Source organism: Lates calcarifer, linkage group LG18 (genome assembly GCF_001640805.2).
Source record: "Lates calcarifer isolate ASB-BC8 linkage group LG18, TLL_Latcal_v3, whole genome shotgun sequence".
NCBI classification, from domain to species: Eukaryota; Metazoa; Chordata; class Actinopteri; family Centropomidae; genus Lates; species Lates calcarifer.
The window spans coordinates 117,065-142,092 of NC_066850.1; the positions used below are offsets into that span (position 1 = coordinate 117,065).

At 45.2% G+C, this 25,028-nt stretch overlaps 2 protein-coding genes across 2 annotated transcripts; both read right to left on the reverse strand.

Moving 5' to 3' along the window:
- Positions 1–186: 186 nt before the first annotated feature.
- On the reverse strand, positions 187–7,245 carry svopl (SVOP-like). Its single transcript, XM_018689530.2, has 16 exons — positions 7,081–7,245; positions 5,496–5,604; positions 4,675–4,766; positions 4,478–4,576; positions 4,130–4,201; positions 3,887–4,011; positions 3,697–3,760; positions 3,369–3,494; positions 3,112–3,240; positions 2,902–2,975; positions 1,840–2,036; positions 1,228–1,339; positions 993–1,074; positions 809–898; positions 624–738; positions 187–535 (listed from the first exon to the last, which is right to left on the reverse strand). Exons 2-16 carry the CDS (start codon positions 5,602–5,604, stop codon positions 408–410), a joined length of 1,614 nt encoding a protein of 537 aa, XP_018545046.2. The 5' UTR covers positions 7,081–7,245; the 3' UTR covers positions 187–407.
- An 824-nt stretch (positions 7,246–8,069) lies between these two features.
- si:dkeyp-27e10.3 (UPF0606 protein KIAA1549) lies at positions 8,070–24,557 on the reverse strand. The gene is given in 21 exon segments (XM_051077752.1): positions 8,070–12,052; positions 13,364–13,518; positions 13,710–13,837; positions 13,917–13,969; positions 14,061–14,354; positions 15,822–15,957; positions 16,258–16,493; positions 16,586–16,791; positions 17,095–17,222; positions 17,426–17,631; positions 17,719–17,903; positions 18,019–18,196; positions 18,310–18,461; positions 18,549–18,608; positions 18,695–18,881; positions 18,963–19,262; positions 19,465–19,547; positions 19,789–20,868; positions 20,871–21,095; positions 23,468–23,676; positions 23,780–24,557. Coding segments are annotated over 20 exon segments (4,365 nt in total). The 5' UTR covers positions 23,616–23,676; positions 23,780–24,557; the 3' UTR covers positions 8,070–11,827.
- Positions 24,558–25,028: the final 471 nt, after the last annotated feature.

The following is a 25,028-nucleotide window of genomic DNA, read 5'->3' on the forward strand; positions in this document are numbered from 1 at the left end:
ATTAATTTTTCTGACTCAGTTTTATTACATGAGACTTTCTTGGTTAAATCAATAAAACATGTAAATTTGTTGTCTTTAAAGTAACAGAAAAAAACAATAAATATTTTAAATTCACACTTTAATGATTAAATTCATGTTTTTTATTTTAAACATGTAAACTTTCTGCACAACAATAAAACTGAAACATAAAAACAAAAACTTTATTACAGTAACAGCAACAAGAAACCAAGATATACTTTTAACGGAAGTTTGTAATTACAGTCGTTACTCACTACTTCAAATAAACCCAAAACTAAAAATCTCATCTGCCTGATATTTAATGGAGTTTATAAAACCTTTTAATAAGGTGTCATATCAGCAGCATCCTGTGGCTCTAATCATCCACCTCACATTCATACATTAATAAATTAATTAACCTCAGAGTGATAATAACAGGCACAGTAACACCTGACCTCACTAAGAGATTTAATATCTTTACATGTGATGATGATAAAACATTTGGAGTTGGAGTTTGGAGACGTCGTCAAGAGTTTTGCTGAAAAAAAAAAGAAAAAAAGAAAATATAAAACCAGAATGTTTGCTCAGGATAGAAGAAAAAAAGGTTTGTGTGAACAGGAAGTTACCAGCAGAGCTCGTCCTCTGGTTTCTATCGGCAGCAGAAAGTTTCCCAGAGCACAGATGACACAGGCCACGGCGAAACGGAGCCAGAGCCAGAATCACCGACTGAGACATTAGCACCTAAAGTACACACAGGTTAAAACACCTGGAAACAACCGGAACTTACTTGAGTGCAGGATACTGAACCCACCTGAGCGATAAACGGAGCGATCATTCCTCCGATCCGACTGAAAGACGTACAGAAACCCATCCCCAGGGACCGAGCCACGGTTGGATACACCTGAAAGAAAAAAAACACCTGTTACCTCAGACCTGATCCACAAAAACCTGAGAGACAAAAATCTCTTCAGTAAAAACTGCCAGTGTGGATGTACCTCAGCAGTGTAAATATAAACCACATTAAAGTTCATGGAGACCAGAGACCGGAGTAGGAACAGTAGCACTGTAAACCCGAACCTGGAGAGAAAGACCAGGACAGACTGACGTCAGAACAAGAGCTAGTAGATCCTCATAAACCTGGACACAGTCAGACCTGTGGTCCTCATAAGCCTGGACACAGTCAGACCTGGACACGGTCAGACCTGGACCAGTAGTCTGTGAGGTTCTTACATGGTTGTGCAGATGTTGACCATCATGAACAAAACGGCCGACAGCAGCTGCAGCACAGTCAGACTCATCTTCCGTCCAACCACGTTCAGCAGACAGATGTTTATCGGGACCACTGGGGGGACAGATAACAAACAGTCCTGACAGAGCTAATCTCTGAGCGGTAGAGAGCAGCAGAGTCTAAGATGGAGGACACTATCAAAGCTCACAGAATCTGGTTTGGTAAACATATTATGTACCTGACTGATGTAACTTTGAAACATCTGTAGTTATTCTAATTACTCAGACATTAAATTGTAAAATTGAGTCCAGTTCTGCTTGAGGTTTCTGCCTCTTAAAAGGAAGTTTTTCCTTGCCACTGTCGCCTAGTGCTGCTCATGGTGGGATTTGTTGGGTCTCTCTCTGTAAATACCTATTTTAAAGAGTATCGGTCTAGACCTGCTCTATATGAAAAGTGCCTTGAGATGACTTTTGTTGTGATATGGCGCTATATAAATAAAATTGAATTGAAACTGAATTGAAAACATGTGACACTTAAATTTCTCTGAATTGTCTCCTGTTTGTAAAATCCTGAGACTGCTCTGTAGAAGGAACCAGATTCTGGATCTGACTTACATGCGACCTCTCCCAGGCAGCTGATGAGCAGCGTCTGGTAATCGCTGAGTCCAAAGGGGATGCAGTAACACAGTCCGTCCTCGTGTCTGTGTTTGACCTGATGTTCCTGGTCACCGTCCGTCACACACAACAGGTTTTTCTCCAACAGCTCCGAGCTGCTCAGCACGGAACCATAGTAGGCGAAGGACGCCACAAACCTGAGTGACGAAAAGACCAGCAGTCAGAAACTATGACCTGGACCTGCATCTGTCAAAGTGCTCAAACATACAAACACAAGAATAAAAGCTAATCACCAAATTTTAAACAGGATACCTTAGGTTGGAAAACAGCAAAAATATATCTGCCATTTTCAGTCATTTCCATTATATTCATTGTCTAAACATTTCATAATTTTTCTCTAATGTTTGCTTTACTGATACATCAACTCTTCAGAGTTTTCTCACATGTTCTTAAAGTTTAATAAATATGGACCTGGTCTGAACAAATCTTACTTGGTCCTATCTGTGCTGGTTTTTACAAACGGGGGAGAAAAAGTTTTACCTTGCGCATTTTAATAATAAAAAAAAACTTCAGTAAAACAACAACAACGTACAGCTTTTAAAATCCCACAGACCTGAATCAACACAGCTTGATCTCACCTATGAAAAGTATTTTTACTTTTCATGAGGCTCGATTTAGGTTCCTGTTGTTTTCTCTGTTTCCCCTTCGAACATTATCAGTAAACATCATGCAATGTTCTCCTCTATGCAGATGATGCTCTATTATATCTTTCTGTCAACCTCGAGTCCTGATCTACTGATTGTTCTTTTAAATGTTAGATGTGTTATAATTTTATCCAGTTAAACAAGGAAGGACTGAAATCCATTTACAGCTGGCATTAAAATCAGATCAGATTACAGTCATATAGTTCCTGACCACATCAAGTACAAATGTACCTGAGACGCTTTGAGGACAGGTGTTTTGTGTGACCTGGCTGAACCCAAGTGCAAATTCAGCTGTGTTGTCAAATCAACATTAAACAAATACATGTGTGGAAATAGTTTTCATTAATTCATCCATTACCATGAGTACCACAGCAGTAAAGACGTTCTCCTGAAAGATGAACTGAGCAGAATCCGCCAACTGCCTCTTTCTTTCTGAAACACAAACACGCACCAAACCTTTAACAAAACAGGTCAACATGAAGGTGGTGCTGAGCTGGGTCTGATCAGTAAACTTAAATTAAATACAAAACATAAAACTAGAAATAAAGTTCTGGTTCATTAAATGTACCTCAGCAGGCTCCACCAGTTGTCCTGGAGGAAGAGAAGCTCTGTTCATTTTAGCGATCCACTGCAGAGTTTTAACAGCAGCTTCGATGTTTCCTGCTGACACGTTGTAACGAGCTGACTCTGGAATAAACTGATCAATGATCAATACAAAGAGAGAGACAGGTCAGTTTGTCCAAAGGAAACACAGAGGGAAGGATTTATGGATTTATTTCAGAACAGACAAGTGTTTGTTCTGTTGGTTCTGAGTGAGGACGACACCTTGAAGAGGAAGATGAGGATGACACTGGGCGTCACAGAGATCCGGATCATCCACCTCCAGCCCAGAGTGGGAACCACCAGCATCCCCAGGACAATGATCAACATGGAGCCCGTCATCCAGAAAATCTGACACACAAACAGAGACAGAGAGCATGCTGGGAGATCTGCACTCATGACATCACACCTCAAACAGGAAGCAGGTGTTTTATATGAACATGTTTAAACTCAGTCAGACAGGAAACGGGAAGCTGAGCCAACACCAGGTGGTGACATCACTGATGGTTTTCAGCGGCCATTTAGTTTAAGGTCAAACTGGTTTCAGACTCACCGTGGCCAGAGGCAGCAGGTAGGCTCGATACTTCGCTGGGATGAACTCTGTCTTCAACACAAACCTGAAGGTCACAGCAGATGTCAGCAAAGGTACAGTTCACTCAAAATAACAAAACGAACATATCTGAATCAGGTTGAGCTGAGTGTGTGTTGTTGTGTTGATGTGTTGTTGTTGTGTGTCAGCTGACCCCTGCGACACTCCTGCGACTCCACAGCCGACCATGCTGCGTAGGAAGATGAACCAACCATAGGACGGAGCGAATGAGGTGAGGAGGGAGAAGTAGGCGCTCCACACAAACCCTCCAAACACCACCTGGTCGCATATATATTTATATTTATATTGATATTTATATTTATATTTACATTTACAATGTATTTATAGACAGAGAGTCAGACATGAGCTGTGGTGTGAACATGAATGCGTGTTGAACCTTCCAGCGTCCGTATCTGTCAGCGATGTATCCACCCAAAACTCCACACACCATGAAGCCAAGAAACACCATCTGATCCAAACACACAAACAACAAGATACTGAAGCCTCAGTGAGACCAGGGCTGATGAAGACCAGGACTGATGTACAATCCTGGTCTTCACCAGTCCACCTGGTTCTCTCACAGAGAACCTTTGTCACCAACCCTTCGTTCAGATGTGTTGAAGCTGCACCTGACTGCAGATCAATAACCTCTCATCTTGTTTCCATTTGACTGATTATTGATTATTAGGTTTAGTCATGTGAAGAGGTTCAGTAAGAAGCAGTTACTGATTGTGTACAAACTCACCGTGGAGACGAGAGCGACCTGCCAGTCATCCAGATGCCACTCACACCGAATCTCAGGAGAAACTACAGCCAACAGCATGATCTCCATCGCCTCCACTATCTATACACACACACACACACACACACACACACACACTATGATCAGTAGTCTGACTTTTATTGATCATATGAATCACACACTATCGGAACTCTTCTTACATTTGAACTGCCCATGATGACAAACAGCAGGATGTGAAATCGTCCGAAGCCGATCGTCTCCACCGCCTCCTCCACTGTGTACGTCTGACATGCTGCAGGACGACACATACGTCACTCCCTCATCTCTGACTGTCAGGCTCTGACCGCTCTGATCATTAACAACACTGAAGTTCAGCTTGTTATCTGTTTAAACTGTGCGGTGAAGTGATGCTGCCACCTGCTGGTGATGTTTAACATTAACCTGCAGTCAGCTGTCAGCTGCTCAGCATTCCCTCACTCAGCCACAAACAACAACGTTCTGATGCTACAGGAGGATTTATGACAAAGAACCAGAAACAGGTTTCAGTGTTAATGAACAGCTGTCACCCCCTGGTGGACAGACCCAGCTCAAGACTCTAACATCATGAATTTACAGGAAAACAACTTTGGAAATTGTGTTTCTTTGTTGAGGAACCACATGATTTCACTGTTTGGACAAACCTGATCACAGGAACAGGAAGTCCAATAGTCTGGACCATCAGGTGGATCCTGTTCACCTGTGGTGTGATGGGGTCAAACCCACAGACTGTTGATCTCAAAAACCCAAGTCCTCCTGTGGTTCCACAACGAAAGAAAAGGAAACCTTCTTTTTCTTGTAAACATGTGACTTTACTCTGAGAAACTGAGTTTTCCTTCTGAATTTGTTTGTCTGATTCTCTGTTTTATTGTCTCAGTTCTTTTTCACCTTCATGATGTTTCTGATCTGAACTTCAGATTTATCTTCATAATCTGTCCAAAATAAAACTATCTCTGATGATCAGCATCATTGATCTCAGACTCACCATTGTTTTTGCTCTTTGTGTCCTGCTCGTTGTCTGCAGGTTTCTCCTGCAGTTCCACCTCCTGCAGATGGATGGCGCTGACCAGCTGAGTCTTCATACTGTCATCCATCTTGAGAGCAGACAAGGTTTCATCACATTAAACTGAAGCTGAACTGACTCTTTAAACCTCAGTGACGTCTGAAAACTTCTGATCTTTTCTCTGCCGCTGTTTTAAAACAAACTGAAAACTGATCAATGACCAATATCACGCAGCTGATTGATTGGCAGCTGTGTGAGTCCGTCCATCTGATTATTGATCGGTGGCTGTTCATCACTAACAGTAGTTGTGAAATGTCCCACTGGACTTGAATGCACCACTCGTGCTATCTGTTGAGATGTTTTTGATTAAAACAGTAAAACGTGTTAATGAAGAAAGTAAAGTTTGAGTTTTGGCATTTAACCATCTGTGAAAACATCTGTCTGCAGAGTCCAGCTGTTCAAAAAACTTTATTTAAAAAAACTCTTTTTCCAGTTCACAAATGTTTGATGACAGAAATCTGAAATAAATCAACATGATGATTGATTAATGATCAACATGATTAATAATAAATCTGGTCTTATACTGAAATCATCAAACAGATCCTTGACATGAAGAATTATTTAAATGTTGCAGGATAAATCTGATCATTGATCTGTTGGAATAAAAAGGAGAAATCATTTTTGGACTTGACTTGAATTTTTATGAGTTGAGTTTTAAATAATAAATTTTACAGAAGGAAATTTAACTCGTATGAGTTCAAAAAGATGTTTTCTCTGGTACTTAAAACTTCACCAAAAAGTTCTCAGTTAAAACCTGATCAATAAGACAAATGTTTCACAGCTGCTCTGTAACAAACAGTAATGTGATGTATGTGAAACGGTCTGTAGCCGGATAAACTGTGAACAAAGAAAGCAGGTTTCAGACACTGAGTTCTTGGAATCACACGTTCATTGTTGGCTCGAGAGAAACTGACACTTCAAAACTCTGCTGATTTAATGAACTCGCCCGTTGGCGGAACCAAGTCTATAAACACCTGTGACTTCACAAGTTTAAAACTACGAGTAAAGAAAACATCCAACACACCCTGGGGTGTGATTTAAATAAATCTGAACGACTGTAAAGTGATTTCCAGTTCGTTTGTTTAACCTGTTATCGCTGAGAACCGGTTCACAAAACTGGATTTTATTAAACCTAAGTGTTTAAAGTGGATGATTTCTGAGCCGAGTTCTTCAGAAGACCTGTAAGAAAAGTCTTTACATGTTTTCTGTCATGTTTGTGATTTTTTCCTCCTACATCAGGGAGAAAACTTTAAATCTCAAAAAATCTGAACGGAGTTAGGCGGAGAGTCTTCTCCGGGGACTGTGGGGAGTAAACGCCGGGTGATAAAGTTGGATTTCGGTCATAAACTCAGATTTATTCCAGCAGAACCGGCAGGAATGACGATACCTCTTTAATACGAGTCTACCTGCCGTGTTAACTTAATGTAACTTTTCCCGCCATCGATTAACGAATATTTGTCGGCATTCACCTGGATTTGGGAGTTTTGATTGTAAAGACTTTACTCACTCCGCGGTTTGTTTTTAATCCTGGCGCCGCTGGTTCGGTCTCTTCATGGTGCAGGAGTTTAAACCATCGGGTGTTTATCCCGGAACAAAATGCTGTTGTTGACCTAGCCAGGTGTATCAGGAAGTGTCGTCGTCACCGTTACCGAGGAAGCTGCAGGAGGAGGCGGAGGAGGAAACAGGTTTTAACTGGGAGGGGTTAACACCACAGGATTATCAGGTATGTATGGAGGCTTTCAAGAAAAGAGAGAAACGGAGGAAACAAAACCTCTCAGGTTAAAATACTGAAGATACCTGTGGATGGAATAATAATTTACATATTAACAGATATATATATATATATATATATATATATATATATATATATATATATATATATATATATTATGTCCTTAAATTTCTTAAAATATCAGGAGTTTATTCTCAAAATATTACACAATCTAAATAAACTACAACTTTTATTCAAAGTTTTACAGCTTTATTATATTATTTAATATTTAAATACTATGGCTTTTTATTAAAATTTTAAATGCTGCCATGATACCAACTTTTTTCTGTAATATGAATTTATTCTCCTAACATTACAACTTCTCTACAATTAAGATTATAAATGCTTTCTTAAAACCTAACACCTTTATTCCTAAAATAAAACTGCCTCAAGTGTAATTTTATAAATTTAATTACTTTACAAAACATTATGTTGACTTATTAAATCAAAACTTTAGCTTTAAAAACTCTAAACTTCTTGAATCTGAACCTTTTTCTGTTTTTCATCATTTTCTGGCAGAATTGAGCCTCCATACACGCTCTACTGGTTGCAGTTTTTTGTGTGTTTTTTGGGAGTGTGACATTTCCCAGTGTTGTCTCACAGTGGAGGGATTACACAGACCATCAACCACAGCTGCTGAATGTCAGTTTTAAATGCAGCAGTCAAGTAACAACATTTTAAAATCTAAATTAAAAACGAATGAATGAAGATGAAAAATCCCAGAGTTTGAATTTGAACACGTCTCTTTAATGTTTGTTAACACAATTGTTCAGATTTGAAACATCACAGGATGCAGCTCACACAGATTTGGGTAGAACAGGTCCTGTCATGTGATCAGATCAGCTGAGACCTCACATGGCTGCTGTTGAGCAGGTGAGGCTGCTGGCAGTGTTCCCAGCTCACTGATTTGACATTAAAATAACTCTTCCTCCAGACTCTGCCCCCACCAGGCAGCTTCACCGACTCACCTGGATCACACCTGGATCCTGGACTCACCTGGTCTGAGTCTGGACTCAGTGAAGCTACCTGTTGGAACAGGTAGGAACAACAGGAATGTGGTTCAACTCAGAGCTGCAACTGTATGGAAGTTCATTCATGACAAAACTACCTCCAATAAGGTCTGAAAACATAAAACAGATCTGCAGAGACCAAAACAAGGTCAGAGGTTAAAACCTACACCTGGAGCTGACTCTGCCCCCCTGCTGCTGCATAGGTTTGACTTATTTCTGCTGTGTCTCAGTTCTCGTACTTCAACACTCGCGATTCCTGTTTCCTGTTCACACTGACGGATATCAAAACATGCAGCGAACTTTAAGAACCAGGGTGGTGAGTGTGGAACGACAGACACTTCTCACCCTCGACAGTCTCTATCTTGGCTGCGTCCGGGGAAGGAGGACACGTTGTCATTAATGCATTGCATGAAACAACAAATTCACACACTACAGCAGTGAGTACACTGAGTACACAGTGTACTACATGTAAATGTGCTGACTGAAGTATCTGATCTGAGACACAGCATTAATCTCTGCAGAGGAAGAGCTCGCAGCTCGAGGTGAACTTTCTGTTAGTTGGCAGGAATTGTTCCTTGGTATCTAACTTTATATCTTTATATCTAACAGTATCTTTTTGTTCACCGCACACAGGTTAGTATCTTGTTTAAACAAGTTAATCAGATCCATAACGTCCACGCACAACTTCATGCCTTGAGTGCACAAGATGAAATGTGACGTTCCGACGCTCCTGATATTTTAGTACCAGGTGTTTGACTCCAGTCTGGATTAGTGGTTTTATCATGAATTAAACATTGACAGTGCGACTTGTCGTCTGCTGGATTCTCACTGAGGATCACAGATCTAGAAAACACAGAAACTCTAGAAAACACTGAAGGAAACATTCAGGAGAAGTTTGTGAAACCTGCAAAGCAGCAGCTTGAATCCAGAGTTTGAGGACAAACTTCAGTCACCTGCAGATTTTATCTTTTTTTATGTTGTGTGATCTGAAGACTTTCAGACACAGCTCGAGTTATTGAGTTAGCACCATGTGATCCTGTAGGCGTGACCAAGTCCTACAGTTTGACTGACAGGTGCTAGGTCCAATCAGAAAGTCTCCAGGTCGTGAAGGGTTCTGCATTTGGTTTCTGGTCCATGAAGTATGTGTTGGCATCTTTGAGTCCGTTCAGCAGAGCAACCACACATAAAATATTTTCTAAATATGTTTTCTATTCAACATCATATCCACTTTCATTTATACACTGTTTATTGTAACCATCTTCATTTAGATTCAAAAATATCTTTTGGAAATGAAAAAAAAACATGATGTTTTATATGATTTTTTTTCTACTGTGTCTAGATGAACAATGGTTTTATGGCACTGTGACATTATTCACTCTTTGCTCACTCTTAACTTGACGTGGAACAACTCAGTTTTATAAACTTTGTTTTTAACATCTTTTAGCAGCATGCTAACATTAACTGGAACATCACGAGTAGCTAAAGCCTCAAACTTAGTCGAACATGCCGAAGAAGAGCAGAGAGCAGAGACGAACAAACCCTCTCGTGGAATTTACATTTGGATTTTACAATTGACCAACTTCTTCACAACACTACAGAGAAAACATCCAACCAGCAGAGAGAGAACCAGTCATTCAGTGTTACAACCAGTTCACAAACAAAATGTCTGGACTTCACCACACCTGCAGAGGTTTGTCTGAATCTACAGTTCAATTGTGCAAGGAAAAAAGCACTTTGACTACAGGATAATAACAAGATGAAGGACATGAAAAATCTCCATGGAAGTCTTACGTCATGAACACGTCAATTTATATGTAAGAAGAAAGGTGTCTCTTATCACTGGTACACTGATGACATTCAGTTAGTCGTAATTGCTGTTTTCGTGTGTGCAGTAAATATTACAGCATGTAGGGGGTGGTGATGCGTCTGCTTTTATCTTTAGTTTCTGGTTGTGCTTAACGACTGTTTTCCTTCTCTGCCCCTCTATATTAACACTTTTCACTCACCTGTCACCTGACAGACTCGGCATTCTGCCCATAGACTGATGGGTGCAACAAATCAGCGACTAAAAAACTGGATATTAAAGCAATGCATTAGCGCAATTTTTTTTCATTGCCACTGATACATGAACACGCGAGCGAGCAGCTACGCTAAGCACCGTCTCCACGGAGAAACAAAAGCTGGCTCAAAATCTACAGCAAGCTCAAACACAAGAGGATTACAACCATAGAACAGTAGTTTGGTCTTTTTTTCATCAAAATAAAGGATTTAAAGTAGACTTTCATATAGAAGCAATAAAAAATAAGTAACATCTCAATACTCCAATAATAACTCTTACATTAATATTGTGCTCATTGGGATTCTATCTCTTTACATATATTTATATTTATTCTTATAGATATTCATATATACTTTTTTCCTGTTTTGCGTCCCTTTGCCAAAGGATCTGTACGCCACCTCCTGCTGTCGACAATGCAAAGACCTCATCGATATGGTTTATGAACAGAGACCTGGTCCCCATGGTTGGTGGAAGTGTGGAAGGCAATAAGTGGGATGAGGAGATGGTATGAGGTTGATGGTTAGCACCACAGAAGGTCCAGAGGGACAATCCACTTCAGAACTCCAGGAGGGATAATCGACTCCAGAAGCCCAGAAAGGATGATCCACCTCAGAAGGGACTATCCAAATCAGAAATCTTGGAGGGAATGATCCATACTAGAAGGCTAGGATGGACCCTCAATTCCAGATCTCCAGGAAGGACAATCCTCCAGAAGTTCAGGAGGAACAATCTGGTCCTGAAGTTGGTAAGAGTGATCCACTCCAGAAGATCAGGAATGAATTGCCTCTCTAGAACTCCAGGAAAAACAATCCACTCCAGAGACGACCATCCACTGCAAAAGGTGAGGAGAGACCACCCATTTTGGGAGATCAGGAGGGACCATCTGCTCCTGAAGTTCATGGGGGACCATCCACTCTAGAAGAATAGGCGAGCATCCATTCCAGACAGTTCGGAGGGACCATTCCAATCCAGAAATTCAGACAGAATGATTCACTCCATAATATTAGGAGTGAACCTCCACTGCAGAGAGTCAGGATGGACCATCCACTCCACAAATTCAGAAAGTATGATCCACTCTAAAACTCTAGGAGGGACAATCCAGTCCAGGAAGCACTTCAGTGGAAACACGAAGAGTCAAACTCCCTTCTGATGAAAGGCTGAGCTGAAGAATGACAGACAGACAGGCAGATGGGACCCTGTTAAGAACTGGAGGTCTTTCAGTCAGGAGTCAGGAGATGTGGATCGTGGTCCAGAGTTATTTTGGGCTTAGCGATACAGACTTAGATTAGCTCAAGAGACTTCAGAATGTGGATCGTTTAGTTTTGAGGTTTTAATCCAGTCCTTACATGCTCTGAGTGGTTTAAAACAACGTTTGAAACCAGTTGAGTCCTGATCCAATCCGGTCCAGATCAGTCTATGGGTAGCTGGTTACTGCAGCCTGTTTCTGGGCCAAACGACGCAGCTCCTCCCTGATAGCCTTGATAAGCGAGGCAGAGGTGTGGGCGGAGGGCGAGGCATCCTCCGGCGGGTATTCTGGAGTCGGTGAGGTCAGGAGGAGAGGTGGTGCTGATGGGTCCCGCAACGAGGAGCTGGGCATCTGGAAAACAGAGGAAGAGGAGAACTCAGGGAACGACAGCACCTGTAGGGAGAAAGAGGAGAGGGTGAAGTGAAGGCCAGAAAAATCCAGATACAAGACATGAAGGAGAAAACTGCAAAGCACTTCAGCAGTCAGATGATCAGGGAAATACCTGAACGAGGTGTAAATACAACCACATGACACCAACACAAAAATCAGACGTATCTTTTCCACATTTACACTCTGAAAGTTAGCTGGGTCTTGCCCACAGGACAGTCTCACCTAGTCTGGACTGGTATGGACTAGGCAAGTCAGGACTGATCTAAATAGGTAAGGACTGGTCTAGACTGAACTGGTCTCATCAGGACTTGTGTGGACAGGAATATACAAGATGTCTCGAACGTCTTTGGTTAGCACTGGTTTGAACTGGTCTTGTTGACTTTTGACTGGACTTATCTGGCATGGTCTGGAGCCGCTATTCATCTGCAGTAAAAGTGAAAATACTGGCGTCAAAATTTTGAATAATACAAACTTCAGCACTTAACTTTGTTTAAATGTCTTTAAGCATATGTTTATTAAACAGCTTTTCAGATTTGCAACATGTTAAAGTTTTTTTTTTATCTTAGACAATAGACGTCTTCTTTAAAATTCTAACAAAAAGTGCAGGGAGCTCTCAGGCTCAGCAGCATGTCTTATAAAGTTAAAAGAAAACTTAAACAAATTAATAGCTCCCTAAAATTTCAATATAACTGAAATGTTATTTTATCTTTCACTTATCTTTGTCTTAAGCAATTATACAGCATCTCCTATAAAGTTAACTGAAATTTTAATTAAATAAATAAATAGCTTCCTGAAGTTTTAAAAAGTAAATAAAACAAAGTTAAATAAAATTTGCACAGAAATGTGAGTCTCAAATCAATTAGTAGTCCCAACTGAGCAGCACCAGATTGTGGTGCAAAAAGCAGAGTTGTTCAGTGTGTCTGAGCACTGTGCATGCACAGCTTTCACTGCTGATTGGCTGTTACCTGCTCTGTGTGTAACCAATCAGATGGTGCTGTGGGCGGGACAATGCTGGAGACAGAGTAGTGACTGCAGACAGAGAGGCGCAGCTGCATCAGAGCCAAAATAACCCAGTTTTAAATTGATCTGTTATCAGCCATCGGATTTAAAAAAAAGGCAGAAGCCGATATGCGTCAAAATGGTGCATATCGGCGCCGACAATCAGCCCAGCCGATAATCGGTCTATCCCTACTCTGGACAGGTCCCTATGTTACCACACCTCTCACTACTACACTGATATTTAAAGGACAGAAACGAGTTGGTCTAGTTTGGTCCAGTTTTGCTAGGTTTTACAACCCCTCACAGCCGACTCACACTCTCTCTGCTGGCTCCTGGTCTGGATAGATCCTGGTCTGAGTGCTGCTGGTTCCAGCTTGAGCCAGTGGGGCCAGACATGCTGCGACCCACCCCAGGGTAAGCACCAATTTGACTGGACAAACCCACCTGTGTCAGGTGGTGGAGCTGTGCCCCTGTATGAAAAATAAATAAAGTTAAATAATAAGTAAATAAAGTCAACAAATACAAGAAATTTCATCCCCTGACTGGAGGAGTATCAGAGATGGAGACATGTTGAGTGTTACAGTACTGATAAACATAGTGTCTCCATTAAAATAACATGCATCTGAGTCATCTCATATTAAAAACATCCAAATAACTGTACCTGTGCTGCCCCCTACAGGTCTAGGTCTGGAAGAGGAGGGTGGCTCGTCATACTGCCCCCTGTTGGAGTAAACTGACTCCTGCAGCTGGTCTCCAGTAGAAACATACCCTCCTGAGCTTAGGCCCTGCCTGGATAAAACAGATTATCAGTACGGGTTCAGGTCCAGCGTCCAGACCTGGACCTGGTTTTAAGTGCATTGACACTGACCTCTGGAGGAGGCCCTGGACTGATGTAGGAGACATTCCCAGCTCTGCGTATCTCTGCAGGAAGAGAAAGAGAAGAGGACAATTAAAAATGAACATGGATTCATGACACAGGTACTGGGCCTCAGCTGCAGGTCGACACACTCACTGCAGAGAAGGGACTGTGAGAGGGGGCTGCTGGGTAAGAGCCCCACTGTCTGCCCGGGGGCTGGGCCTGAGGGGAGGGGCTGGGCAGGGCAGGGCTTACCCCGCTCACCCCGGCGCTGCCTTGTGAGGACGGTGACACCAGAGCGAAGGCATCGTCCAAAAGGGAGTGCATCTGCTGCCTGGCCTCCTCGATGGATGGCTGGGGGGGCATGTAGGGGGGCGGGGCCGGGGCCGGGTCAAACACCTCATCAGTAGGGGACGGACTGCCATGATCTGGGGGTAGGTCCGGGTCCGACTGTGAGAGAAGAGACAGAGTACAGAGCTGGTGTTCAGTGTGATCACCTTAATTAAGGTGTTCCACCAGGATCAACCTCAGGCCCACTGTTATTTACATTTAACAATATATATTGTACAACTCAACACAGAAATGTCAACTTTTATGTTGATGACACTATCTTGTATCCACCAATGCTACTTTATATTGTTCCCTTTCCCACCAACAGTCTCACTGATGATCTCCAGACCACTTAAATTAACTTATTCTATGTTTCTGTAACTACTTCAGCATACTTTGTGCTACAGACTTCATTTAAACTTTAAACAAGTCCCAACAAGTTCAGCTATTCAACTTGCATTCAACTTTTTGATATCTTGTCCAGTTTTTGAATGACAGCAGTTTGTATTTCATGCTCATTTCTGGCAGTTTCTGAGTTTATAATGGGTGTGTATTGCGCTGGCTAGAGTGGGTGATGTCACGCAACTTTTTTTCAAATTTTTGTGCTTCAACTCTTCTTCTGCCCACACCTTTCACTTCTCATACACAATTAATACCTCAAATTGTAGATCATTTTGTGCTCTGTCACACAGTGTGACTCCCTAAGCCATAGGGTTTACAGTTTTTGAGGTAGCAGCCTCTGATCACCAAGAGGAGCCCTCAGCTCCTCCATTCATCTCCATTTTAGCTGTCTTCATACAACAGCCAAACCAGGCCAGTTTTTAAACTGCCATACTGTGGTCATTTTTCACTTTAACTACACAAATGACACATGTCTGTGTTCAGTAAAGTCTCCTGGTGCTGGTAGTTACCAGATTTCATCGATATCACTTACAATTAATAGACATTCCAGGTTCATATTTCATCTTCCAGCTTTGGCTGTGTATTATTTGCCTTTAAGCTGATTCCTCAACATGTTTGTGCTCTCTGCTTTTCTATCTAATGCACTTAAGCTTCCATCACCACTTTTACAATTTAACTTCCAACTTTTGATTCTGCATTTAGCTGTTTTTCCTTTCTGCTTCCACCCCTGTTTGGGTTGTTACATACTTTCTGCCATTCAACTATCAAAAGGTTTAAACTATTAACGTTTTTACATTTATGCTAATTCAACTTTCTTCAACTCTTTATGCTTTTTAAAATGTTCAACTTTGTCCGCAATTTTGTTATTCAAATGAATGCTTAAGCTATTTGTTCTGCTGCTATCAGCTTCTGACCTTTCTCTCTGCTAATTTCAGCCATTTTAAACTTCAGCAATGACTTTTGCCTTTCAAATTTCAACTTTTTCTTCTGCATTTTAACAGTAATTTCAGCCATTTTAAGCATTGCTTCAGCGATTCATTCAGCTCTCAGCATTCACACGCATTTTCCACAGGAAATGCATTTTCTAGTTCTTAGATGTAAAATACTGCTGCTAAAAATGTCACAAGTTAAACACTTTGATGCTGACTGAAATCCATCATGAGTTTACATGAGTTTGTGTCTCACCATGTAGGCTACGTTGTTGAGTCCTGGGTATTTCCTGTAGGTGGCGCTCTGATCTGTGAGCAGTCGGTCCCTGTCTGTATCAGGAAGACTTCCAGGTCCTGGCTGAGCATGCCGACCCCGAGGAGAGCGCACCCCCCTGGACCAACACAGATACTTGGTTAGGACATTTATAGTTTACTTCTTTTAAGATAAAAGGAGCATGTTTTTAATTTGCAGAGCCTGATTTGATGTTTGATGTAAATAATAAGTTGTCAGGCTGCATCGTAACGTATGTGGAGATTTGGGTTACCTGTATGACCCCTGTTCTCTGCTGACTGACAGGTGAGCTTGATGAAGATTTACTTGTACAAAATGTTAAAACAATTTCTAACATAAAATCACTTCAACAGTTAACACCACAGTTCTACACAGCAGGTGTTCTCAGGTGACAACTGACCTCTTCCTGGAGTCGGTGGGGGTCGGGGGTGAGGGAGCGTCTGCCTGCAGGATGCAGTCCATGTGGTCGTGGGTGGAGCTGTAGAGTCGCTGCGCCACCTCGCTCTGCACCGGCCCGTCTCCGAAGGCGTCCATGATGTCATCCATGGAAGGAAACTCACATTGACCCCGCCTCTTAGCACGCTGTCTGAGTTTATTCCTGTGATGCTCAATCTCTGACTTGTGTCTCAGCGCCACCTGCAGGAGCACAGATGAACACGGGAGGAAGACGATGTCAGGCAGGTTCAAAACGACGGCGTGGAGGGCGCCATTTTTCACGACTGTCTCACCTCTGTGTTGACCTTCTCTGTGAGTGAGGGGCTCGGTTGTGACAGGGCGTGCGGTGGCGGCGGACTGGGTCGCGGCTGCATGGCGATCAGCTGCACTTTATTGGCCTGGCGACGAGTGCCGTCAGACGAACCTCGAGACAAGCGGTCCACGTGGTCAAAGATGGAGGACGAGGAGAGAAGCTCATCCGGACCGCTGCCTGACGGAGCTGCAGGAGGAAGAGAACCTGATTTTACCATCTGCAGTTAAATCAATCCAGACTCTGGACTTAGTTCAGTCATGACAACAGGTTTGGTGACAGCAGAGTGTTACTAATGAAGGAAAACAAACGCACCCATCTTACTCCTCCCTTCAGTCCAGAGGCATTAAAAAGAAAAGAAGAAAACAGAAAAACAGCTTTTTATCTCCCTCATCCTCCACTCCTCCCTCCCTCCTCCTCCCTGCTGTCACTCATCACAGCTGGATATTAAAGATCAAACAATTCAGGTGATGATGTCACTGTGTCTCTCACCATTTTTGGGCATCTTCCTGTGCTGTTTCCCTTCACTGGGCGTGGCCACAGGTCGGGTGCTCTCCTCCGCTGACTCTCTGCCGCTGGATTGGTCGCTGCCTAACGAGTCTCCGTCTGATGGGCTGAGCCTGATGAACCAGAGATGCTTTTATTTCAGTAAAACGAGCTGAGCAGAACGTGGAGGTTTTAAACTTAAACTCAGATCTTTTCTTAATGTGTTGACTGTTTTATCAGTTGTTTTATAATTTAAATATAATTTTCTTCACATTCATGTCACATGTTGTTATTTCATCAGTGTCCTCACAAGTGTAGAAGAAGAAACGTGTCTGACCTTCCCCTGCGGCGACTGGACCGACCCGCCTTGGTGGATGATCCTTTAGATTTTGGGGTGTTGAGGTCTCCGCCGTCTGAGGGCGTGGCCTCTTTGACAGGGGCAGGTAGTGGTCCTGGCTCCTGGATCACCATGATGTCGTCTTTACTGTGCTGACCGAGGTGGAGCTTGGCAAAGTCGAAGCCTTTCACACTTGGAGCCTGAAGCTGAGAGAGGACATGTCTCAGAGGTCAGAGGTCACATTTACACACACATGACAGGAAAGAGCTGACAGCTTCCTGATGACCTCTGACCTTCTGCCTCTGCTGGATGGTGTTGATGGCGTCCGGCTGGAACTCGAGTTTCTCTGAGCCACACAGTTTCCAGTAGAGGATGATGATGATGAAGACGGCGAGCAGGACGGGGACGACGACGCCAACGATCAGCCAGATACTGCTGCTCTGAGTCTCTGCAGGGGGGACGGACAGGGTCTCCACAGCTGGAGAGGGGGGAGAGAGGGGAGAGGTCAGTTGGGGTCAAAGGTTAATCAAACACCATATCCCAGTCTCTACAGATCTGATCAGATTGATTGATCGGTTCAGTCTCAGGCTTACGCTGGGCCAGTGGTCTCTGAACTCTGTGTCCGAGGACGATGGCGGCTCTCTGAAGGTCCAGACGGTTTAAAGTTGCGGCGGTTGTCTCGGCTGGGATCCGCTCGCCACTCGGACCCTCCACAAAATACAAGACCTCCAGGGGGCGCTCTGCCCCCGACAGCCTCGCCACCCGCACCACCTAAAACACAACAGGTGAGTCACATGTCACAATCACACCTGATACAAACCAGACAGGTGTGAAGCTCACGTATGATTTCTAGTGTCATCACATCACTTCTCTGATGTGTTTACCTGCAGACTGTTGTTGCCCACAGCTGTCGCTCTCTTCCAGCGCCTCCTGCTGGACTCCTGCAGTCCCTCCTCCAGCAGCAGAGCCAAACGTCTCTCCAGACGAGCTTTAAAACTCCTCTCAGCCACCATCTGCTCCTGAACTCCCAGCAGGACTGAATCAACGTAAGAGGAAAGTCACATCCCACTCTCCTCTAATCCACATATCACACAAACAAACTACAGTACAGGTGTGTTCTCACCTGTACGGACCCAGGTAGAGCGCAGGTGGTGAGATGTGTTCAGCTCAGGGTAGTGGAAGGCTGCAGATAAAAACACATATTTCACACGTTTAGTTGCTTTAAAAGAAAATAAAAACACAAGTTACACAAATGAGTGTTTATCGTACGTTCTGCGATCTGCAGGGCAGGAAATCCAACGTAGAAACTGAACTCAACCACGTTGAGCTTCCTCAGGTGTTCGCTGACCTCTGACCCTGGCAGGTAGCCCCGCCCATCACGCATTGCGAACGTGACGTCGACAGGAACCTTCTGCTCTGACGCTGACCGGGACATGCCCATGGTGATGTTCAGCAGCTGGAGAGGACGAACACAGTGTTGGTCTTTAGAAGAGGTTCAGTGCTGCCCACGGATGCTGCTCACAGGTAACACACTCACCTGTACGGTGACGTTTCCCGCCTCACGGGACCGTCTCCGTGTCTCGGCATACGCCATCATCAGCCCTCTCTCCACCCGTTCGCTGAAGTTACAGACTCGGACGTCAACGTGGGCAGGGACGAACTGCAGCACAGAGTGGATCTGATACCTGAGGTCAGGTACGGTGTAGAGTGGCGACACGGTAGGAACTGGGCCGAAGGAGCGCGGTGGTTGGCGGAGAGCGTTGATGACGGCCATGGCAGTGTAGATCAACGGTCCCGATACAACACGAAAGGCAAAGCTGGACGGAGTTCTCAGGAACTGAAGAGGAAACAGAGATGGACAGATGTCAATCACCTGACATCAGCAAGGTGAGAAGGTACAAGTGAGAATACCACAGGTCAGGAGACGTCAGGTGGTCTGTGATGAAACATGTTGAAAAGCCACTGATCTGTAAAGTTACTCATACAAAAAGTAGTTTTCTGGTTTTAAGGTGTAACAGACCTGTGGAGGTGACGTTTACCTGGAGCTCCACTGAGCGGTTGAACTCTCTCTTCAGAAGATCTCTGACCTGACTGAAACCAGCTGATGAACCCTTGGAGCTGACTGCAGGATTCAAAAACACATCATCTGACAGTTAACAAAAGTCAGTTAACGAAGGTCAGTTAACGAAGGTCAGTTAATGAAGGTCAGATAACGAAGGTCAGTTAATGAAGGTTAGCTAATGAAGTTTAGTTAATGAAGGTCAGTTAACGGTCGTTAGTGGTCAGCTGCACCTGGGTCTGGTTAAGAAACTGTACAGGAGACAAAGAACCTGGTCCTGTCACCTGACTCGTGGAGGACTTACCAACTCTGACCAGGTACATCTCTGGCTTGGTGACATTACACAGGTATTGTCTGGTGGCGGGGGTCTGGGCCACTCTTGGTGTGGTGACAGGGGGAGCTCTGGTCAGACTGATGGCTGTAATTTGGGTGGTGGTTGTGGCCTTGGTGGTGGTGGTGGTGGTGGTCCTGGTGGGTGGAGCCTTTGCCGGCTTCTCTGTGACCACCGGAGGCTTCTCTGGTCTGTCAGGGCGGGTGGGTGGTCCCAGTGGGGGGGGGGGAGGCACCCGGCCGGTGGTGTTGGAAGGGGGGTGAAGAGGGTGTCCCTTGCCTGGGACTGGGATGTGATCTCTGGGTTTTGGGGCAGGAGGAAGAGGGGTGGAGGGTGTTTTGAGGGTGGTGGATGGAGCAGGTGGTTTCTTCTCACCTGTGAGGGTGGGTGAGAGGGTGAGGGGAGGGGTGGGTCCTACCAGAGGACGCTTGGGGTCCCGTCCTGGAGGAGGACCAGAGCTTGGGGATGGAGATGGAGCTGGGAGGTGAATTTGTGTTGTTGTAGGAGTGATGGGGGATTTGGGGTCTGTCCAGTTGACCTGGTCCTGGTCTCTCTCCCCCTCTCTCTCCCTCTCCCTCTCCCTCTCCCTCTCTCTCTCTCTCTCCTCTCTCTCCCTCTCCCTCTCCCTCTCCCGGGCCAGAAGGTTGGTGTAGTATTCCAGACTGTTCATGTCCGGCAGCAGCAGCTCCGTCGGCTCCAGAGGCATCATGTCCTCCAGGTCGTAGTCCTCGTCCCAGGTGGGGAAGAGGTCTGGATGGGTGTGGCGAGTGTGCAGTGGGATTGTGGGGGTGGAGGAAGAGGGTGAGAGGGGGAGACGGGTGGAGAGGGGGAGGGTGGGACGGGTGGGGAAGGTGGTATCGTAGGAGACCCAGTCCCCGTCTGCGTCGTCGTCGTAGGGGTGGCTGGGCAGTGGGGTGGCCAGGGCCAGCTCCTCGCCGTCAGGCACCATGAAGGACAGTGTCTCCAGGTAGTCTCCGGAGCCCCAAGCCTCCTCCAGGGAGGGGCCCTGCTCCCAGGGGGGAGGAGGGGTGAGGGTAGGCTGGGTGTGAGGGGAAGGGGTGGCGGGAGGCTGGGGGACAGGAGGTCAGGGGGTCTCAGGAGGAGGTGAATCCCCTGAGCACCAGAGTCCGAGTCCTCCGCTGAACCTGCGCCACCACTGTTACCATGGTAACCAGAGTCTGAGGGGGGCCTGGGGGCCGGGGGTTTGGGAGGGGGGGAGGGTGATGATGGCGGAGAAGGAGGTGACGAAGGCTCTGTCGTCCGGTTGAAGTCCAACACACCTGAAGGGACAGAAGTTTAACACATCAACCAAAGACCAGGACCCTAAACAAAGACCAGGACCCTAACCAAAGACCAGGACCTCAACCAAAGACCAGGACTCTGAACACAGAGCAGGACCTCAACCAAAGACCAGGACCCTGAACAAAGACCAGGACCTTAACCAAAGACCAGGACCCTGAACAAAGACCAGGACCCTAACCAAAGACCAGGACCTCAACCAAAGACCAGGACTCTGAACAAAGACCAGGACCTCAACCAAAGACCAGGACTCTGAAAACAGACCAGGACCTCAACCAAAGACCAGGACTCTGAAAACAGACCAGGACCTCAACCAAAGACCTGGATGCTGACTGAATACTAAGACTCTGACCAAAGACCAGGACCTGGTTTATTGGTGGAGAACCTATAAAACCTTTTACTGAAAGGTTCAAATTAATAAGTAATGTTTCCTCCTCTGAATCTCTGATCATTAATCACTGATAATTAGTTTAATTAAGATTCATCTTGTTTTTTAATAAACAAACATGAGAGGATGGAAATCTGGAAAATAGAATGAATTTTATTTTTCTCCTACTGGATGTTTCACCTCTTTACATTCATGTCTTTATATTTAATGATCTTACAGCTCGTTACAGTGTCGATGGTTTTCACACAGCAGCTTTAACTGTTTCCTCTGCTGCAGTGTTTTTAAACCTATTTGTCTTTGTGTCAACACACACACGCGCACACACACACACTCTCTCTCTCTCTCTCAGCCTTGACTGGGGCTCTTTCATCTGGTGCCAGCCTCGTTGCCGTGGTGACGCCGTGCTTTGCGGCAGCATCACGTGCTGAACGGAGACGAGTCATTGGTATTCAGGAGACGATGCCCTCAAACCCCAGGATAGAGAGAGAGAGAGGCGGGGGGATAGATAGATTGATAAATAGATTGATAGATAGATTGATTGATAGATTGATAGGTCGATCCTGTTCTCTATATGAAGGTTTCAGGAGAAATGAAGTCAAACAGCCTGAACCAGTGAAGGATAATGTACAACGTCACAGGTTCGATTCTGCTCAGAGATCACTGTCATTCACTCTGAATCCTCCTGCTGTTAAAGGAGCCTGAGTCTTATTCTCCGTGTTTTTTGGTGTAAATGATCGATAGGGACACAAACCTTAAGAATCAGCGCAGTATTGATCAGTGAACAGTTGCTGTAATGTAATCCAATGGACAATCGTCCATGTCAAAGTCTGTCCATTAAAGACAGACTCAGGTTGTTCTTCTCAGAGTCTGATAACATGATAGGATTCCTACAGAGACAGAGCTTTTTATTAAAGAGTCAGATCCTTTTAGTTTAACCAGAAACATCTCTATATATCTCTACCAGACTCCATTGACAAAAACATGGATTTTACTGGGAGCTGCTGGAATACCACTGCCTCCATCTGTTAGTGTGTTTGTGTCACTGTGTAACTTTCAGTGGTGGAAGAATTAATCAGTTACTTTAGTGAAGTAAAAGTACCACACAGTAACACAAACACACTCATGGGTTGAGGCAATGTATATCTGTATATCTGCTCAGTAAAATTCCTGTTTTACTAAACTAAACTAAAGGTTTGTGTCCCTATCGATCATTTACACCCAGAGACATGTCAAAATAAGACCCAGGTTCAAAAATAATAAATATATCATTTAAATAAATCAAACTGACATGGGGCAGCAGAGAGACCACAACAGTCTAAACCAGCTCCTCAGTGCAGGTTTATTCTGTGACCTGTTCCCTGAACGTCTCATCTGCAGCTGAAAATCACACAGTTACAGAAAAGTTCATCAACGTCTCATGAACAACAGAAATGAGTGTAATTCAGTTTAAAGTGACTGAAAAAAACATTGCAACCATGTTACAGTGTGTGTGTGTGTGTGTGTGTTGACAGACTGACTCAGTGTCAGTGGGAGGACGAGAACATGAAGGTGGATAAAGACTGAAAATAAGATTTTCCTCCTGTTTCAGCCAAGAATCACACGTCTCCTTATAAGGACATCCGCCTGTTACTTCCTGTTCTCTACAGGTAGAGCAAAGGTCAGAGGTCAGTGGCACAAAACCATCCAGCACCTTCAGACTGAGAACCAGACCGGAGGACCTCAGTCTGGTCTCTGGTCTCTGGTTTGGGGAGTCAACCTGCAGATTTCATTTTACTGTGACGACCCTGTACTTTACAGTTACTTCAGTAAAGTATCAGTAAAGTATTATTTCAGTAAAGTATTTGATTACTTAAATCCCTGTTTTTGTCAATGGAGTCTGGTGCTGATATTTAGAGATGTCTCAGTCCATCAATGATCAAAAACACCAGTTCTCCTTTAACCTCTGACCTCAGATCAGCTTCTTACCTGCAGCAGGTGAACTTGAGGTCACCATGGAAACCAGCGTCGCCGCCACCAGCAGGATCACGCCGAGCGTTTGCCTGCACGCCAAGGTTCTGAGGTCCATCCTGGTCCTGGTCATGGAGCTGGGGTCCAGCGGGATCACAGGGTCCATTGTGCTCAGAGGGCTGCCAGCCTGATCCCGGTACAGAGCGCCGAGGACCCGTCAGGAGGACCTGAACACCACAGAAGAAGAGACGGGTCCATTTAAAGGAAACTCAGAGAAAACTGATGAAACAGAGTACTCAGTTACTTTACACTACAGTTACTGATCAATACCTATGACCAGACCAAGACCAGGTCCCAGACTGGTTCCTGAGGACCAGGTCAGGAGCTCAGTGATATTTCTTTTTAGAGGCCTGTCCAGATACAGCCGGGGGGCTGTTCAGGTCTAGTCCGGCCCTGCTCCGGGTCCAGACTGTTTCCAGGCCGCTCACACCTCCGCTGGCCTGGCACGGCTCGGCTCAGCCTCCTCTCACACTGACCCCATTATCGGACAGATGTCCGGCCTGTCTCAGTCCTGACACCGGGAGGACGGCCGCTCCTCGGCCGCTCCTCAGTCACCGTCTCCGGGTTATAGCTGCAGAGCCTCCGCGTCCTAATTACCCGGTCCGGTCTAACGGGATCTGCTCTCTGTGATGAAGCGTCTGTTTTTCTGATGAACAGCAGCACGAGCCTCCTCCCTTCTTCACGTGAGCCATGAAGGCGGCAGAGCGCGAGCTGACAGCGGCGAACACCGACACCGAGCACCGGCGATGCGGATCAGACCAGCGGTGGCCCCCCCTCCGCCCCCGCCTCCTTATCACCGACCGTTACGATGAAAGCCTTTCACTGGGAGCGAGCCGAGCCGTGCTAACAGTCGAGGACGTGCTCCGGTCCTCGGCCTGGAGGAGACCTACCTGCCATCCTGGAGATGCGGTTCAGGCGCGTCACGCCTCTCCACAGCCGCGCGGCGCGCTCCCTGCGCGGGGAAGGAGGAGGCGGAGAGTCCCTGCAGAATCAGAGCGTCCTCCTCCCTCAGTCCGCAGTATGCCTCACCCCCTCACAGACCTGCTCCGTACTAAGGACCCGGATCCGTCAGGGTCGGGGACTCGACTCGCGAGTACCAGTCTGACTCCGCCCGCTCCGCATCGTTTGGTCCTAATCTACAATTCAAACGACATGTTTGTCTCTGAGGTCTGAGCTGAACCCGGATCAGGCCTGACCCTGACGGAGCCTGGACCCGAAAGATCCGGGACAGACCTAGAGGATCCGGCTGCAGCGGGTCAGCGGGTGGGGGTTGGGGGGTGGGGGGCGATTTACTACAATAATAGTAATAATGTCCTGGATCCTGGATCAGATTCTGAACCTCTCCTCAGTTTTCTTCCTGTTTGATCTTCAGTCTGATCCAGATCCAGACTCTGATCCATCAACATGTTTGAACCTGGTTTTATCCAAAGTCCAGGATCCTGGAGGGTCAACACTAAAACCTGGTCTGATGATAGATCCAGGTTTGATCAGTGATTCAACAGTTCAGAGTCTGTTAAAG

What these genes read in the sequence shown, in the direction of transcription:
- svopl (XM_018689530.2), bottom strand. Translation starts at nt 5,604, where the DNA reads ATGGATGACAGTATGAAGACTCAGCTGGTCAGCGCCATCCATCTGCAG. An exon ending in AGGTCGCTCTCGTCTCCACG is followed by an intron (nt 4,202 to 4,477) that starts GTGAGTTTGTAC and finishes TGTTTGGATCAG; the next exon opens with ATGGTGTTTCTTGGCTTCAT. An exon ending in GTCAACATCTGCACAACCAT is followed by an intron (nt 1,075 to 1,227) that starts GTAAGAACCTCA and finishes CTTTCTCTCCAG; the next exon opens with GTTCGGGTTTACAGTGCTAC.